Source organism: Grus americana, chromosome 5 (assembly GCF_028858705.1).
Source record: "Grus americana isolate bGruAme1 chromosome 5, bGruAme1.mat, whole genome shotgun sequence".
Classification (NCBI taxonomy): Eukaryota; Metazoa; Chordata; class Aves; order Gruiformes; family Gruidae; genus Grus; species Grus americana.
In genome coordinates this window covers 63,250,505-63,267,290 of record NC_072856.1, presented here as the reverse complement: position 1 = coordinate 63,267,290, position 16,786 = coordinate 63,250,505, and the positions used below count along the sequence as shown (strand labels likewise).

The 16,786-nt window shown below is 40.3% G+C and overlaps 1 protein-coding gene across 1 annotated transcript in view; it reads right to left on the bottom strand.

Annotated features, from left to right (window-relative positions):
• The window catches only part of KCNH5 (potassium voltage-gated channel subfamily H member 5), a 170,990-nt gene that overhangs the window by 100,122 nt on the left and 54,082 nt on the right, over positions 1-16,786 (bottom strand). Inside the window, exon 7 of the mRNA XM_054828084.1 lies at positions 11,279-11,708. Coding sequence (XP_054684059.1) covers positions 11,279-11,708 — 430 coding nt within the window. The remainder of the gene's footprint in view (positions 1-11,278; positions 11,709-16,786) is intronic.

Sequence of the window (16,786 nt, the reverse complement as noted above, 5' to 3'; positions counted from 1 at the left end):
GAAACACACTGCGTGTTTAAGGTCCCACTTCTGGAAGGATTGAAGGACCTGATTAAATGCTTTTAAATAATAGGTGGGGATTCATCACACCTTGCTCTGCCTTCCTTGCCTTTAACCTAACACCATTTGATCACACAGGAGGCAAGAGAGATGACACTTAAAGGATGCAACACCCCATCCTAAGGCAGACAGTGTTTGTCTGCATGACAAATGATGGTGCTTTCAGGCTGTTCAACCTTGCCAATACATTGTGAGAATTACAATTTTTCTCTTGCTGCTTTAATAGGTTTTTACCTGAAAACTGACCATTTCCATTGAGGAAAAACTGACACAGAACTTGTCATGATATCATTTCTATAGACCTGGGCTTTTTCCTGCAGAGGAATTCAGCCTCCAAGCTATCCCTAATTGTCACATCGCCATGTAGAAATCAATGGCAGATATTTATAACCCCTTTTCCATCAACTTCATCCTATTTCAGTTCTGATTACGCTTCACAATAGAGCTTTGAAATATGCTTTTATCTTCATGACATACTTTAGAAGAAATTATATATTATGCTCTATTAGAAAATCCTTCATGTTGTTATGCAACAAAAATGTAGACAAAATAAGATAAAAGCTTATTAATATTTTCTATCTGCTGGCCTTCTTCCTTTCACCTGCTTACTCAGATTCCCCTGGAAAAAGAGAGAAATTGTTGAAAGTGAAAAATATTGCCCCAAAATCTCTCTTTTCACTTTTTTCTCAAACTTTAAGGAAGATTCTACTTCCATCCTTCTACTATTCTTCCAGTAGATAATACCAAAAGATGTGGCATTTTTAAAAAATTATCTTTTAAAGGAATAAAAACAGGGAAAAAGAGGGGGGAAATAAAATTTCCAAGATAAAATTAGTATTTTCATTTTCTATAGTGTAAGTCTCTATTTTCGTAATGAAAAAGTCCTGATGAAAACACTGAGGTACAAACATTTAGCTGAGAGCTATATTTCAGTAACAAAAAAACTTTTAAAGCCAGAAAAAGCCAAACTCCTCTACGGAAATTAATTTCCCTCTGCTTCCTGCAGATGGGCTTGATTCAGACCCACACTGAGAACAGGTTCTTCTTCCAGAGATAATTGAATCAAGATTTGTCTGCTCCAAACAATGCCTTCCAAATATGTTAGAGAATACGAACGCTACCATGCAGCCCTTGTATTTGAGAAAAAATTCCACTAAAGTGGAAGTTTTGTTTTAGTGTTGGACAGCCCCATTCACCTCTCAATGCCTCGCAGGATTTGGATGACAACAGCACTTCCACGGGGAGCTGAACTTCCCCAGGATGAGTGTAACCCAACATGTGCATGTACATTTTACAGTTCAAAGATGGAAGTGATATAGCCTGAATATGCAGTGCAAACGCTCAGCCACTGCATCATGGACCATAAAACATCACTAAACGTTAAAGGATGATCAACCATCCAGAGAGAGAAAGCTTTGCTAGCTTTGCCTTGCTTAACATGTAACAGAGATTTTCAGCTGTCCCTTATCTTCCCTGCAATGGCAGAGAGATGTAGGGTTGGGAGAGACCTCAAGGGATTGCCTAGTCCAATTGCCACACTGAGGCAGGAGCAAGGATACCTGGAAAAGCCTGACAGATACTCATCGATGAAGCGGAGTCTATGAAATCTGGCGGTGGCTTTGCCCACGGTCTGAATCCACCCACATCAGAAAAGTTTTGGTGGACAGATGTTGGAAATCCATCTTTCATTCCCTCCTAACTGACCTGATTGACCTTCAGAAAACGCAGAGGACCAACCTTTTTTTTTTTCTTTCAAGCACCCTCTTTCCATGGTAGAAGTCAATCCTCATGTTCCCCTCAGCTTAAACCAATCCTCCAACTGTTCCCCTGAGATCCTGTCTTCTAACAGATTTTTATTGATCTCCTCTCTCTCCAGCTGGTTCACAACTTTCTTAAAGCCCCCTATCAAAGAAAAGAAAAAAAAAGATCTCTCACCAGCCCTAATCCCAGCAGCATAAATGCCTTCTTCAGCTTGCCTATGACATTGCTCCTGATACTTTCCAGAACGAGATTTACAGGTTTTAGCCCACCGTTGTGTTACATTCAGCCTGAGGTTGCCTATCACTTTCCCCGTTCCTCCAAGCTCCTCTCCAGCCTCACAGCAGCAGAGCCAGTTATTCCCTAGACTGCACTTAGGCATTCGATTTGCCCTCTTTACACGCGGTGCACTGCGCTTGCCTTTATTGACATTCACCTTGCTGATTTCAGGCCACCTTTCCAATTTATCGGGATCATTATGGATTCTGATGCTGTCATCTAAACCACTTCCAATAAGTCTCCCGATGTACTCTCTCTGTTCTGTCACTCAACTCTGCTAATGAAAGTGTTGAATAAAATCACACACGGGACAAAGACTTCCCTGGCAATTCCCTCCAGGTTTGACAGTGAAGTCCTTGATTACTTTTTGAGAGAGATTTTTCAATCATTTATTGCCGACTTTGTTATGACTGTGTTGAGATCATCTTTCACTCATTTGCTATGAGACCACTATGTAGAAAAGTGTCAGAAGCCTTTCAAAAAGTTCAGATATATCGTATCTACTAAATTCCCCTTATTCACCAGGCAGTTATCTTGTCAAAGAAAGAAATTAGATTAATTTGCCACGAACTCATCTTGACAAACCCATGCTGGCTGCTGGCCAATGGAAGAAAACTAGTTTTAATCATTCGTGACCAAATATGTTTCTACTGAAGCACAACAGGATTTTTTTTTTTTGACTCAGCACTGACAGGGATGCACAGCAGGTACCCAGGGGAGAGATGCCATTTTTGGATGCTACCCTGTCCTTCCTCCAAATTGAAGAGAAAGGGGTAAAGCTCTTACAGGAGGCACCTGCAGTCATACTCCCACATAGGGTATGCTGCCACCAGTGGAAAATTTTTCCTGATTCTACCAAAGTTCTTGCAGAATAAGCTGCAGTAAAGATGAATGAAGATGAGAGACCTGCAGGCTCAGTCCTCAGTGCTCTCAGTATTTTCAAGAGGAACGTGACATCGCACTACTTCAGATCTACAGAAATGAAGCAGTAAGAAACCAAGAACTAGTATCTGTCATCTTTTATCCAGTTAGCTGGTATCTCTTAGTACCACCAACCACGTTACAGTACCACGGGCAGTAGTGCAATAATGAAACCTCCCAGAGATTTGGGCTTTTTATTTCTTTTACAAAAACAACAACAATAAAACCAACTCTGTCAACCTCTCTGGATGTGTAACAATGTCACACAGTTTTTTCAGTTCTGAAATTCAACCTAACAAAATTTAGGCAAGGAAATCTCTTGATTGCCCTGAAAAAAATAATATTTTAAGGCCTGACTCTCTGGTATGATTCAACTTTTCTACAACAGGACACTTCCTAAAACAACCTGTCTCCTCACTGCACTGCCCATCCCAACAACTTCCCGTACATGCTGGCTGATAAACCGTAGCGCTTGTCTGCAAGTAAAGCTAGGCCAATATTAAGGAGATTTAACAGAAAATACCTGTTTTACCCACTAAAAGCAGTGCCCACTGAGGAGCACAGCTCCACTGAAATCGGTCAGGATCTACCTGGGTAGCTGGCCTGACTTACTTGGGTAACTCTCCCTTTTGAATGCCAACCACGCAGAGGTTGTCTCAGGAGCATAACAATTTAAGTCCAACAGATTTCCAAGATCTCTGTGCAGACACAGGACTAGATCACTCACTCAGCTTTCCAAAACTTCAGAACACAAAACCATGAACAATCTCCCTAGCCCCTTCATCCAAGTGGTGTAATACCTCGGGGGTTATCTTTTATCTAAGATTTGTTTATCCCTCTAGCGCAACATGCTATAAAGCTCTGCTCTGTTGTGAGCTAGTTGGATATATTTGCTGATCTAGTTGGATTAATTAAAACTTTCGGTTTCCTGAGAGATACAGATATTATGAGTAATCCAGGACAACCTGATAATCCCTCTGGGACCATCTCAGGTGGTTTCTTGCACTGTGTGTGAGCAAGAGCACTGTGTAAAGGTTGATTTTCCACATTTATGTATCATTTATTTATTAGTAATTTTCAGTTCTTTTAAATAACATAGCTTAATAGCACGAAATAACATTTCTTTCTTCATTCTTACCTCTCCCACTCACTACCCCATCTCTCTTGATACCATAAATTCATTTAAACATATCAAGCAAATGATAAAAGTAAAGCTTAGATAAACACACACTAGCTATAACCTTGCAAAAAAAAAAAAATCCCATGAAGCTTCCCAAGTAGGTTGTTTTACAGTTTTAAAGCTCTTTATATAAAGAAGACACGTTTTTCCTATAAACTAGAACCTGAATATCTAAAAATCTACTGCGTGTCAGAGTTAAAGCAAAATAAGGCACGTATGCCCCCCATGGTGCCAATTCTGCCAATTACCCTTGTTGTATCCACTCTCACTCTTAGATTGACGTTTCCTGAAAAAGTGAATGATGCTAGATCTTTTACTCCCTAAGAATAACTTGGTTTTTACTGTAGGCTACTGTTACATTTATACTCTAAGCCTTTTCCATGCAGCCATTCAGAGAATATTAAGGTTGCAAAGTTCGGCTGCTTCACTGAGACCAATACCCTGCCTGGAAACACTTCATGTGCTCCAGCTGTGAAACATAACTGAGATTGCTAATAATTAAAAGATATCACAGAAAAATCTTTATACCCTCGCTTTGTGGATCTGATAGCACTTGGACTATGCTCCAGCAGTCCAAAAGTGTCAAAATGCTTTTTCAATGGCATTCAAAAAGGGAAATTTCCACTGGAAGGCAACTTTCTGTGTCACTTCCTTCTCTGTGCACTGATGGGTCAACGTGAATAAACAGTTTTACTCTCTCCTGATTTGGATGTTAAAGAATTTATCACCTTTCTCATTGCCTCATCTGAAGTACCAAACTAGTAAATTTATCTCCAGTTCTACTTACAACTGGTATCGCTGAGTTGCACAGAAATCTTTACCCCTAGTCTTCTAGGTGCCTTTCAGCCTTTTGAAAACCTTTCTTCAAGCTCTGAAATATCAAGATACGCTCACTTCAAAGACAAGGGGTAGGGGTGATGCACGGCTTTACTTCTGGTCTTTCACCCGGTGGGATATTGGTGACGAGGTCAAATGCCAGCCTGCCCAGAACAAGACAGCTAGAAATACACCCTTAATCAGCCCTTCTGGGAAAATCTTTGGCACTTGGTCTCAATGTTTAAAAACACTCTGGGTCAAGCAGTTCTTTACAATGCAGTCCCCACATCAACACCTCCTCTGTTGTTAGCCCAACATCTCTTAGAAGTCCAATTAGAAACTAATGATGTCCTCCAGACAATCTCCACCTCCTCTAAACAAAATGCTCTTTGAGATTTAGTTATTAATGCACAGCCTTTCTGGGCAGCCACATGCTTCTGCAGAGGAGCAGGAAGGAAGAAGTTGTGCACAGAAGAGCTCCTTCAGAAGCATCCTTGTGCTCTCCTGTCAGTTAGCCTCCATTGGGGCAGTTTTGCCAAACCATGTAGTTGATTCACATCGTATAGGAGACCATGAAGAAGCGAGAAGCTGCTTCATCCCTCCTTCCTTGGGCCAAATTCTGTAGGACATCATTGAAAACTGCGCCAAGTCCAACCTAGTAATAACCCGCATGTGATCCTTCCGGGGGGTGCAGGCAGTCACGCAGCTCTCCAGCCACTTCACACCAACTGCTGTGGAAGCATCCTGCACCCCACCTGCCAAACACAGTTTGAGGGTTACATCTGTATGTAGCTGAAGCAATTAGGAGCTCACTACTGGGGTCATGCTCTTGTTCAAATCTGTTTGAACAAGGCCCACATTTTAAGAAACTGTAAGGATCAGCTCAAAAATTGGCACAAGTCCTCTACTGCTGAAAGGGTCAAACCCTTCTGCAGCTCCTGGACGGGTGGTGCAGAGTCATGTCTCTCCCATATCCCAAATCCCTGCAAGAAAAGAAAATGCCCTTAGACAGGACTGACTCTTGTGGGACACCCTTAGAGCAGGGTTAGATTTCAACCACAGCTAATCACCCAAGCCTATAAATTCCTACAAATGTAAAGCCTTCTCACGTTACTATCTGTTGCTGTAAAACATATGATTTAATCTACGTTACTGGTAGCGATTTTTGCTAGAAGGTGCTTTCTTACACGTACACTTTCCTCGGGATCAAAAATTAAATCCTATGGACTCTTGGGATTGCGTGCCTGGGAGTCTGCCAGCCAAGCGCTTTCCTACAATTACACACTGTTGTGTCAGTGCGTGGGCTTAGCCACTGCTTAACAAATTTACTAGATAAACCTCCGTGATTCATACAAACAGCACTCAAGTGGCTAACTACCATATATCGGCAGGGAACTGACGAATGTTACTTGGACAATGAAAGAACCCACTTGAATAATTAATTAGGTTTTGGCAGATCAATGGAGAGATGACTGACGGCCCATGTCACAACTCCAAAACAAGAGCAGAGCAGCAGCAAGGGGGGGTGCCGCGAGCAAACAGCAGCCTTTCGGCATCATTCGTTCAATACGGGAGGTTTTAGAACCAGAGGTGGCTCAAGGAAAGAGCATGTCCTATTCTCTCTGTTTAGTAAAATTAAAAGCAGAGCAGGGTATCAAGAGGAACCCACCCACGCTCTCCTTCATCAGCTCTCCCCTGAAGAATAACAACCTGGGGACAAAGTGACAGCAATCACATCTGTTTTCTTTTCCAACCTGCAAATCATCATCCTGGGTATTTTTAAGATGAAAACAAGAAGTCAGCATTTCAAGCCATGAAATTAGAAACTGAGTTTTGGAAAGAGCTGTCTAGAAATTGCTCCAATAGCTGGCAGAAATAACCAATTTTCCAGAGAAGGTATCCTGTACAATCATCACAACAAATTCTTCTGCTCATACGCAAAACCAATTTGAATTAACAAGCCTGTCTTCACCATAATTTAAAACCAGTAATTGAAAATAATATCTCCCCCACAACCACCTCCCCATAAATCTGGAAGTAAATAGAAGCCAAAGCAAGCTATGTATATGACATATAAGTATCTCCCTAAAGCAAGAACAACAAAGCACCCTTTCACAGCTCTTCTGGGGACTGATGGATGACTAAGAGATTCTTCTGGGACTTTCACATCCTGAGAAACAGTGAAGCATTCAACGTTCATTGACATTCCTGCCTTTGATATCTTGTTCTGACCTCCCCTTGCAGCAAGGATCATCAGAGCATTCCAGTGCCCAGTGGAATATACTGGACTTCTGTTATTGCTTAGATGAAGTATGAGCTGGGTTGGGCCACTCAGCTGGACAAAGCAGCTCATGTAAATGCCATATTTATGGAGCTAGACTGTCCCTGCAATCTGCTCTATGCCATTCACAGCAATTTCATTGTTGCACATGGACGGGGCAAATCGGTTGGTCTAGGTTACGCAAGAAGCATGCAGAAGCGTTTCAGAGATCTCCTGTGCTGCAAGTTGGGAAGCTGGCCACTTTTCTCCCAGTGGAAGCACAGGAGGGAAGAAGGCATATGGCACTACACAAACTCTTGTCATTTAAACATTCACACTTGTTTCTTCAAAAAACTTCATCTCTCCTGAATTCTGCAAGCTGTTTCATCCTGCCATATTGCCACCTTCCCCAAAATGCTTTTCCCCTTTTACAGACTTTCTGCTCACTGAAATCCTGGCTGTGCTGTTGCAAAATAGTAATGGTGTACAAACCAAAAGCATCTTTCTGGCTTCTTTCTTAATACATTCCTTTTTGTGAAAGGCACAAACCCAGTTAGTTTTATATCTCCATCTGTGGCTGTGCTGCAGAAGCCTAAAACCTGCCTGTGGACTGAGCTAGAGCAACATGCGGCAGCGGAGACCAAGTTCCTTGCTAGAGGCTGTGAGCCGACAGAAGATGATGGGAGGTTTACAGGAAAGGTCCTGAGTGATAAATGATTCCTGGTCCATTCAAAGGATCTGATGGACCAACCTATTCTGTTCTGTGCAGAGAGGGGAAAAAATTACCTACATCAACACAAAAGGAGCTACAAAAATCAGATTTTCAATGCATATTCAGCAACTCTAGGCAGCAAATGCAGAATAGGTATTTAAACAATAACCCTTGTAAAAACCTTGCTCCCTTGTCATAGGATGCTTTACGTTTGCTATTTTTAGCTTTTCAAGCGTCAAGAGGCAACAGAAAAAATATTGCTGAACAGCACTGGACACCAAGAAAAAGCAAGCGAGGCAAAAAGAAATCTGAAGTAAGCTCCACAAGATGAGGTTAAGTTATTCAAAGCTCTCTTTCCTGCAAGACAGGTGATGTATTTCAGTCTAAATATCCCACCTGATTTGGTCCTCAGTGAACAACCAAGTGACAAACTGCCAATCAAACTGAAAAGCATCCCCATTCATCTGGGTTTCCCCCGCCACCGCCCCGCACCGAGCAATGCTTTATCAGCAGCTACAGAATCTTAATTTGGCTATTTTTAACAAGTACACCATTTTGCATTCCTGCCCACCAGAAGGATTTGCAAATCTCTCCAAATACTCCTCCCAGGTCCCGATAACTTTGCCGGCGTGAATAGGAAACTTCTGGCTTGCAGAACAAGCCGCAGCTAGCTGACAACGCAGTGAAGACTTTCTTTCATATCTGAAGTTTGCATGAGTAGGCAGCTGGGACTGGGATTAATTACTATCTCCGATTCCAGTGCTAAGTTTAAGACATTTATTTGGCACAGGCTGTTACAAAAGATCCTGCCAATATCAACTATTGGTATGAGCAAACTTCTTTGGGAAAACTACCAAAGGTGTTTCACGGTCTCTCTGTCAGTTCAGGGACCAGAGTTTTTTATTGATTAAGCTGTCATTGAATGTTGCTGAATTTTTATCTCCAAACACTGTTTCAAAAGAAAAACTGAAACATCTTGTTTTGAAAACAACTCAAATGAATAATTTTCAGTTCTTACACCTTTTCTTGGGGCTAAAACATTTTCCCAAGCTCACCGGTCACTTTGCCCGAGAAATTGCATTTTCCATAAACTATTTGTTGTGCCTTCCTGTCCCATTTTGGTGTCCAGACCGTGATGTTTTCAGCAGCTGGCACCGCAAAGCGTGTTTATACAGTCCTGCAGGTCTGACCTCTTTGCAGAAATACTGCAAGTATAAAGCCCATGACCAGCATATCTTTGGAAGCCGGCGTATTTTCTAAACAGTATTCAATCAACCAAGCAACAGCTTTAGATGTCAGGAGCAGTCATCATATTGATACGCATGAATTGAAAATCTTCAAACCGTCATCAATATGTTTGCAAAAGATTCAATCATTTGATCATAACTGACCATTTTTATACTTGCAAATAATCTAAAAAGAAGGTTTCTTCTGCCTGTAGCCTTCCTGTATGCCACAATGCTCTTCACCCCGCTCACAAGAGAAGCCACATTTATTTTGATGGCATTATTTTTTATGCAATAAGCAACTTAATCCTTTTGCTATGCTTCTTGAATTTTAGATTCTACTTTTGAATTTGCCCAAAAGCCTATAAACTTACTCATGGTTTTCCAACTATTAAGCTTACAGGTACCACTTATAAATTTGACATGTACATTTAATAATGTTGCAAGTAACACTTATGAAAACTATTAAAATCAGCCAGTGGCACATACATAGATTGTTGTAAATGTCAACTTTGATACTGCTATGTGTATTCCCCATCTTTAACGTGTGTTTCAGAGGTGAAAAAGCAAGAGTACAATCCACCTAGAAGAAATACAAAGCAAGTTACAAGCGCCATTTCCTGTTCACTTACTTAAGCCATGTATCTATTTTGTTATTACTATTTTTATTCATTATGTTTTAATGGCTCTCACCCTACCCTAAATCATTTACCACTGCTGCATAGTCCCTTCTGCGGGACCCTCCTCTGCAGGGCAACAGAAGTCGCCGCAAAAGACAAGGGAAATAAATAATACATTATTTAAAATGTTCTATATCCACTTTATTCTCCAAATCCCCAGTCTTCTCTAAATACCAGAAAGCAGTTTCAACAAATGGCTCATCGGCACCTATAGGTTTTCTATGGCCTAGCTGCAATAGCTCATTAATGCTCTAGCTTGGGGATTTACTTTTTATGGACTTTGAAATGTTTTGAAACACATCAACCCATCATGTAAAGATGCTGTTCAGCAGAAATTTCATTGCACCACGCTGCAAGCAGAGTCCTAAAACTGCAACCTCTCTTTTTAAAAAGCATTTAAAAATCTCCAAACAAATGGCTTTAATCTTCTAAAGATCTGGAAAGACTGTTGCAAGAAAACTTCCTTTTTATAGTTCAGTATTTCTCTGAGATGAGCTCAAAGAGTTAGCTGAGATAATTATCAGAGAGATTATGCAGATCTTATTTTCAAAAGGTTTTGTTTGCTCTCTTGTTTCATAATTGCTTAGTGTTTGTATGGAGCTCAGAAAATAGAAAGCATCAGAGAAATACCAAGAATTATTTATTTAACAGAAAAATAATTCTCCAAAATGATATTAACATTTTCGGCAGTCTCTACTATATTTCTAAGATTTCTGTTAACCTGGAGAGCTGCTCAGTAATCTAACCTTGGCAGCACATGAAATGAGAAATGTGCCTTGCCACTATTGTTTTTAGACTATTTCAGCAGAGCTGCAAAACAGAAGGAAGAAAGAAAAGGTGCAATGTAGTGTCTTATGATTTCCTTCACTTCTAGCTTTGCTGGCGACAAAGGTCACCACATTCAGAAGATAAAAATCAGGACTTGTTGTAAATCAAACCAGTGCCAAAAAGTACACAATCACTTTACGGAGTCACTGAGTGTTTCAAGAATTGGCTAAAACCACTTCCAACGTTTCCAAGCCTGTGCAAGTTTATATGCAAACTCAGTCAGACTACCTGAATTTGAATACACATTGTAGAACTTTTAATGAAATTCCAGTCAAGACCTTTCAAACACTATCAAAGCCATCGTTAAGGCACAAAGGAGAGGCCTTGAACTCAATACAAAATTGTCACTGGGCACACTTATGTACGTAGTACACTTAGTTTCCCAAACAATTTAAAAGCTACAGCAACTACACAATTTCAATCCTTGTTTTCAATAATTCCAAGTTCATTTCACGTTTATTTATAGGTATTTCAGAGTTTTTAAGTGTGCTATGCAACCATCATACTAGCTATACAACTACCTTTGGCTTAAACACAATAAAATTAAATTCTACTTACAGCCAACCATCATCATGGCCACCGAAAAAATCTTCTCTCCATCAGTGGTTGGTGCTATGTTTCCAAATCCTATTGTTGTAAGGCTTGTCATGGTAAAGTAGAGAGAGGATATGTACAAGGAGTCTTTACTGGGTCCTCCTTCCCACTGCCCTGAGCCAGTGGTGTTGTATCGATATGGTGTCCCGATACTCAGTGCCAACTGGTAGAGCCAGCTATCTGTTTTGATTGTGTTAGTGACTTCATCTATAACTTCGTAGTCCCCGATGCTGTACCATATGCAGGCTAGCCAGTGGGCCACCAGTCCAAATACACACACCAACAGTACCAGTACAGCAGCACCATATTCCAGATAATGGTCCAACTTCCTGGCAACTCGACCGAGTCGTAGAAGACGCACCACTTTTAAGGAACTGAAGAGGCTACTGATCCCCTAAAAAAGAATAAAAATCATTATTTCATCTGAAATATCCCGCTGGTTAACATAGAAGGCTGTACAGCAATTCCTGCATCTGCTTTAAATCTTTCTCCACAATGTTTTCAAGCCCCAGATGAACAGAATAAAAGATCAAATCCTCCTCCCCTTCAATACTTTTGTCCTCATCAGGGTAAATCAAGTTTGGCATTCATTAGGTGGATAAATTACTTTGTTCAAGCTCAGTCCTTCCAAGTAACAGAAGAGTTCTGTAGAAACCAAAGTAGGAAATGGTGTGTTTATTACAAAAAGGAGCGATTCAATACTTTGCCAGTTGGAAGTAAACGGGAGACTCTGCTTTGACCTCAGGGAGGTCAGACATGGTGGAAGTGCAGTCACAGATGGAACTACACCATCCAACTGGAGTCTTCTCAAAGCTTCTTAGAGAACAGTATTCTATTAAATCCAAGCAGAGGATTGCTATTCTGGCCAAAACGGGTTTCCACCTACTTCAGCAACCCTCACCATTGACAGATGCACAAGAGAAATGTCAGAAAGTAATTGTAATGGGTAACTACAGAGAAATCTGCCTATTGCTCCTCTCGTCCACTAGAGAGTAGCTGGGTAACTTGCTCTAGTCCAACAGTCTCCACCTCGTACTACCCTTCACCGCAGCTAATATAACTCTGGATATGTTGTTATTTATGAGGAGTATCACTGACTGAGCATGGAACAAACTACTGTGGGCACATCACTTTTCTGAGTGCCACAAGGCACTGGCAAGAAAATGATGTGCATTTTCATATAGGGTTAATCTCCTTTCTGATCAACAGACATTGCGGATATTTTCCTAAAGCAAGTATTTATGCAGTGGGTTTTTTTTTTCATGCAAGATAAATGAAGTACAAATAAGTGGAAGTACAAATATTTAGGGAATAGAAGCACAGGGACCATCAAAAAGTTAATAGAAATATCTGAGAGGGAACAAGAAATGTGTTGTGTCCTCCTCAATGCACAAATGTTTTGCAATGTATTTTAATAGAGTTTATAGATGCAAAAGAAAAAAAAATATGTTCCTGATCCATTGCAATACCATGATATACCTAACTTGTGCATTAAATTAATTAGTGGCTAAAAACAGAAGGTTTGTAAAGGAAGGTTTCTAACATAAAACATTCAGAAGCTGAAGACATTTAATTTAAAGTAGAAATTAAGACATAGAAAGCAATGAGGCAAACATTCCTAGTTAGTGTGCCAAGATTAAATTGCCCTTTTCTATGCATCATTATCAAATCAGTCTAGTCAAAACACTGGCTAATTATATTATCAAACAGTAGAAGACTGGAGTTTCTGGAGTTTTCCATATCAGAAAAACATTAATCTCTTTTGCACCTCTGCTTCTTTTCACAACTAACGTTTGAAGGGTAACATACATCGGATATTTCTAGATGTAATCTGTTCAACAAAGTTCTTGTATGCTTTTCAAATCCTGTTGGAATTTGTTTCAGATCCCCAAATCCTTAATAAATTGAAGTTCTATATTTACATTCAAGCTCTCATGATGACTAATACCGTGGAGGGAAGTGGAATTTTCCCATTTTGATTTCTGTATTTTGTATTTACACAAGACACGGATCTAGTTTATCATTCTTATTTCCGCCTAAACGTGTATCTACTTATTTGCTTTGGGATAGATGTCTGTGAGGCACTCTGAACAGCCAACTTGTCCAATAAACTGGGAAGTCCCTGACAATTACACAAGGGACTGGGGCCCATGGACTACTGAATGAGGGTCACACCCCACAGAAACAATATCTACACTAAAACAGAAAACTAGAGAGTAGTTTAATAGTGTATCTCACAAAATTAATCTGCAGCATGTTTCAGTGAATTAACCCTGATTTGGAACGTTTACAACTTGTTGCTAAGTCAGAGGCAGAAAACAGCAGGGTGGGTTTTTTGTAGGATCAGGTACTATTGTGCTGGTCGTTATTTCCATTTATCTTAAAGAGTCACTGCTCATACCAAGATTAAGGCCAGGGAAGGAGTTAGAGACCTGGAATCTAAACTTGGGAGTCCCCTCTTTGCACCCAGTAGTTTAAATTCATCCCAGTGGCAGGGTTTACACTGCACTTTCTACTGCACAAACCCAAACCAAGAGTCATGCCTTGATCAGGAGAGTTTACAGTCTGACACTCCATCCTCCATCCATATTACATTTTCTCTAAGATATGTGGACAGATTAGCAGTTGTACAACTAATATAAAAACACAGCATTTATTTCAAAGTCTGGTAGAAATTGTGTGCTGTGATTTTTTTTTTCCTAAGCACAGATAACAACCACATCTCTCATGTATAAAACAAAGAGAAATGTTTCATTTTAGCTGACATTGAAATGTATTCTTTCCAAGGAGTAATTAATTTAATTCGGTTTCACTCTAACTCTTATAGCCTGTTCAGTCTGATCCACTACTTTAAGGCCAAAAAATCAGACATATATTTATTGAGCATTCACATTTCATGTCTAATCCTGCAAAGTATAAAGACAATATTGGAAGCTTTAAGAGCCTATTCCATAAAACACTGCCTCAGAAAGAGCAATTAAGCACATACTAAATGAACATATGATGCATTGCACTGTTTAAGTACTGGGTTGGGTCAAGCTGGTACCTTTATACTTAAAAAAATCGCCCAACAATAAATGCACAATTGTTAGCAGAGAAAGCTCTGCGTAAGAGTCAGCAACAATCTCTTTGGTGGAAATTACGTGAAAGACTAACTGCCTTGAATTAAGTCTGGGTTATTCAGTGTTCTAAATGCAACTGAATCCTGGTTGTCTTTAATTTCATTTTTCTTTTAACTGTATTTATGCTCTATAATGAATATTTTGGAAACCCTTCTACTAAAGGATGAGCATCTGCTCTAACTGAAGTAACTGCAGCACTCAAGGAACAGAGAGGTGATTAGAAACCTTGAACGAAGCATGTAATCCCATTTGGTGCTAGCATCATGTAAATAACACGTTTTTGATACTGAAGAGCCAACCTTCTGGGAGGAGTATTTGTCACTCTATTGCTGTATTTAGTCAATTGGGCCAATTGTCTATAATATCTGCTGGTCTCTGTTCTCTGACTGGGAGCATCTTGTTATGTTACGAACCATCCAGTCCTGCCCCTAGAGGTCTTGACTAACATATTTGATCATGGCTTAATCAGATGAGGACATTCAGCTTGCTCATCTTCAATCGTCTCAGCTGTAGAAATATTTTAACCGAAACCCCACCTATTGCAGAATTGCATTTTGTGCGTCAAGTTTGGAACCAAACTCCTATCTGATACAGATCATCGACTTAATTGTACAAGTGTGAGTCACAGGAGACTTTCCCTGTGACTTCTAAGGCTACTGGATCAGGAGAGGACACAAGCAGTAGCTCTGAACCAGCCCTTTTTACACCATCTTTTCTATTTAGCAGACAGCTGAAGCCCTTACAAAGGATGTGGACAATGTCAGATTTATCCAGAAAGACATTTTTCAGGCATGGATGTTCAAATTTGGAATTAAATTAGCCATTCATAATTCAACAAAGCCCAAGTTTATTGACATGAGCGCCCTGCAAAGTCTGTATTCTCAAATTTCTCTGGATAGACTAAGAAAGGAAATTCACTCTGATAGTGGAGGCACAAGTGATGACAGCACTCAGTCTGAAATGCAGAGGGACTATTAAAAATTACCTGAATCTTGCCATTTCAGATCCTAGATGTTACCACATTGTCAAACTTCAGTTTTCCAGGATGAAAGAAGTGTCTAAGCTGTATGTCTGCATCTGGCTAAACTCTTCTGACCACAAAGCTGAGAAAGATGTTTCCTGCAATTGCGATACGTGTCGTGGGAACAGCCCTCTGCACCTCAAGCAAGAACAGGGAGCTAAGTTCTCTTGCGCTTAATGAATCCCTGATAAGCCGGGCAATAGGAAGGATGAAGCTGTCAAAGTCAAGCTATACAGGGGTCGAGAGCCAAACGTGCAAGAGGATAAAGGGAACATTGTCACCAAAGGAAAATGAAGGTTAACGAGTACAGGAAATCATTCAAGTGCCAGGGATGTCCTCCTACACCAGGAGAGTGGAGTCTGCTCTACACTAAAGGAGCAACAGAATAGCAGAGCTGCATCTTTTTAAAATTCTAAAAGATTTAATCAGCTGGTTACTTGCTAATCTAATAAGTCTTTTCTGCAGTAGGAAATTATTGCATAAATGTTTAAAAAAGTAAAATAAAAACAAAACCAGCCATTAGTTTCTACCATCTAAATATACTAAAAATCTGCTTAAACCTCAAAATTAAATCCCAGTGTGCTGAAATGGTAAACTCGTGCATAAATTTTCTTTCTATTAGGGAACAATGTGTTTTTAACTCTAGGCACTTTTTCGATTAGATTTCACTCCATGATTTTTTATTTATTTGTTGTTAGCTGTGGGCACATATGCAATAGCACCAAAAAAATGAAACATGCATTTTAAATGTGTTCTAAAACTGAAATCCTCCCGGCTCTGAAAATGGGGATCGGTACTGCATCATTTAACAGAAAACACTGTCTCAGAAAAGGTCAGAGAAAAAAAAAAAAAAAAAAAGAAGAGCTTTTCACTATATTTTGATGTTCAGCACACTGCGGTTTTTGAAGAATTTATGGAGTGGCCAAGAAGCAGAGCTGGGAACCTTTCTATGAAACGCTGTAGGGCATGTTGCCACTGCAGTCAAAGGTGTGCCTGCAGTACATACAAACCTTCCTAAGCTAAATTAAAGCTAATATGCTCAGAGTTGCTAGACGCAAGCAATTACAGCAACCCGCATTTGGCAAAACTAGCCCTTAAAGTGATCAAATCCTCCGAGGAGTTAGCAGCCCAGGCTGAGCTCTTCATCTCCGTGCAAGAGCGGAACAGTTTCACATAAGTAGAGGTTGAGAACACCTGCACAAGCCACAGCCACACCGTGACTGAGCTCTAACCACCCGCCTGGGGTGGGATTCATCTCCTAATGCTGCAACCTGACGGCCAACCATCCGGTCTGTGTGAGTTGTCCAGCTTTCCTCCCTGGTGAATGAA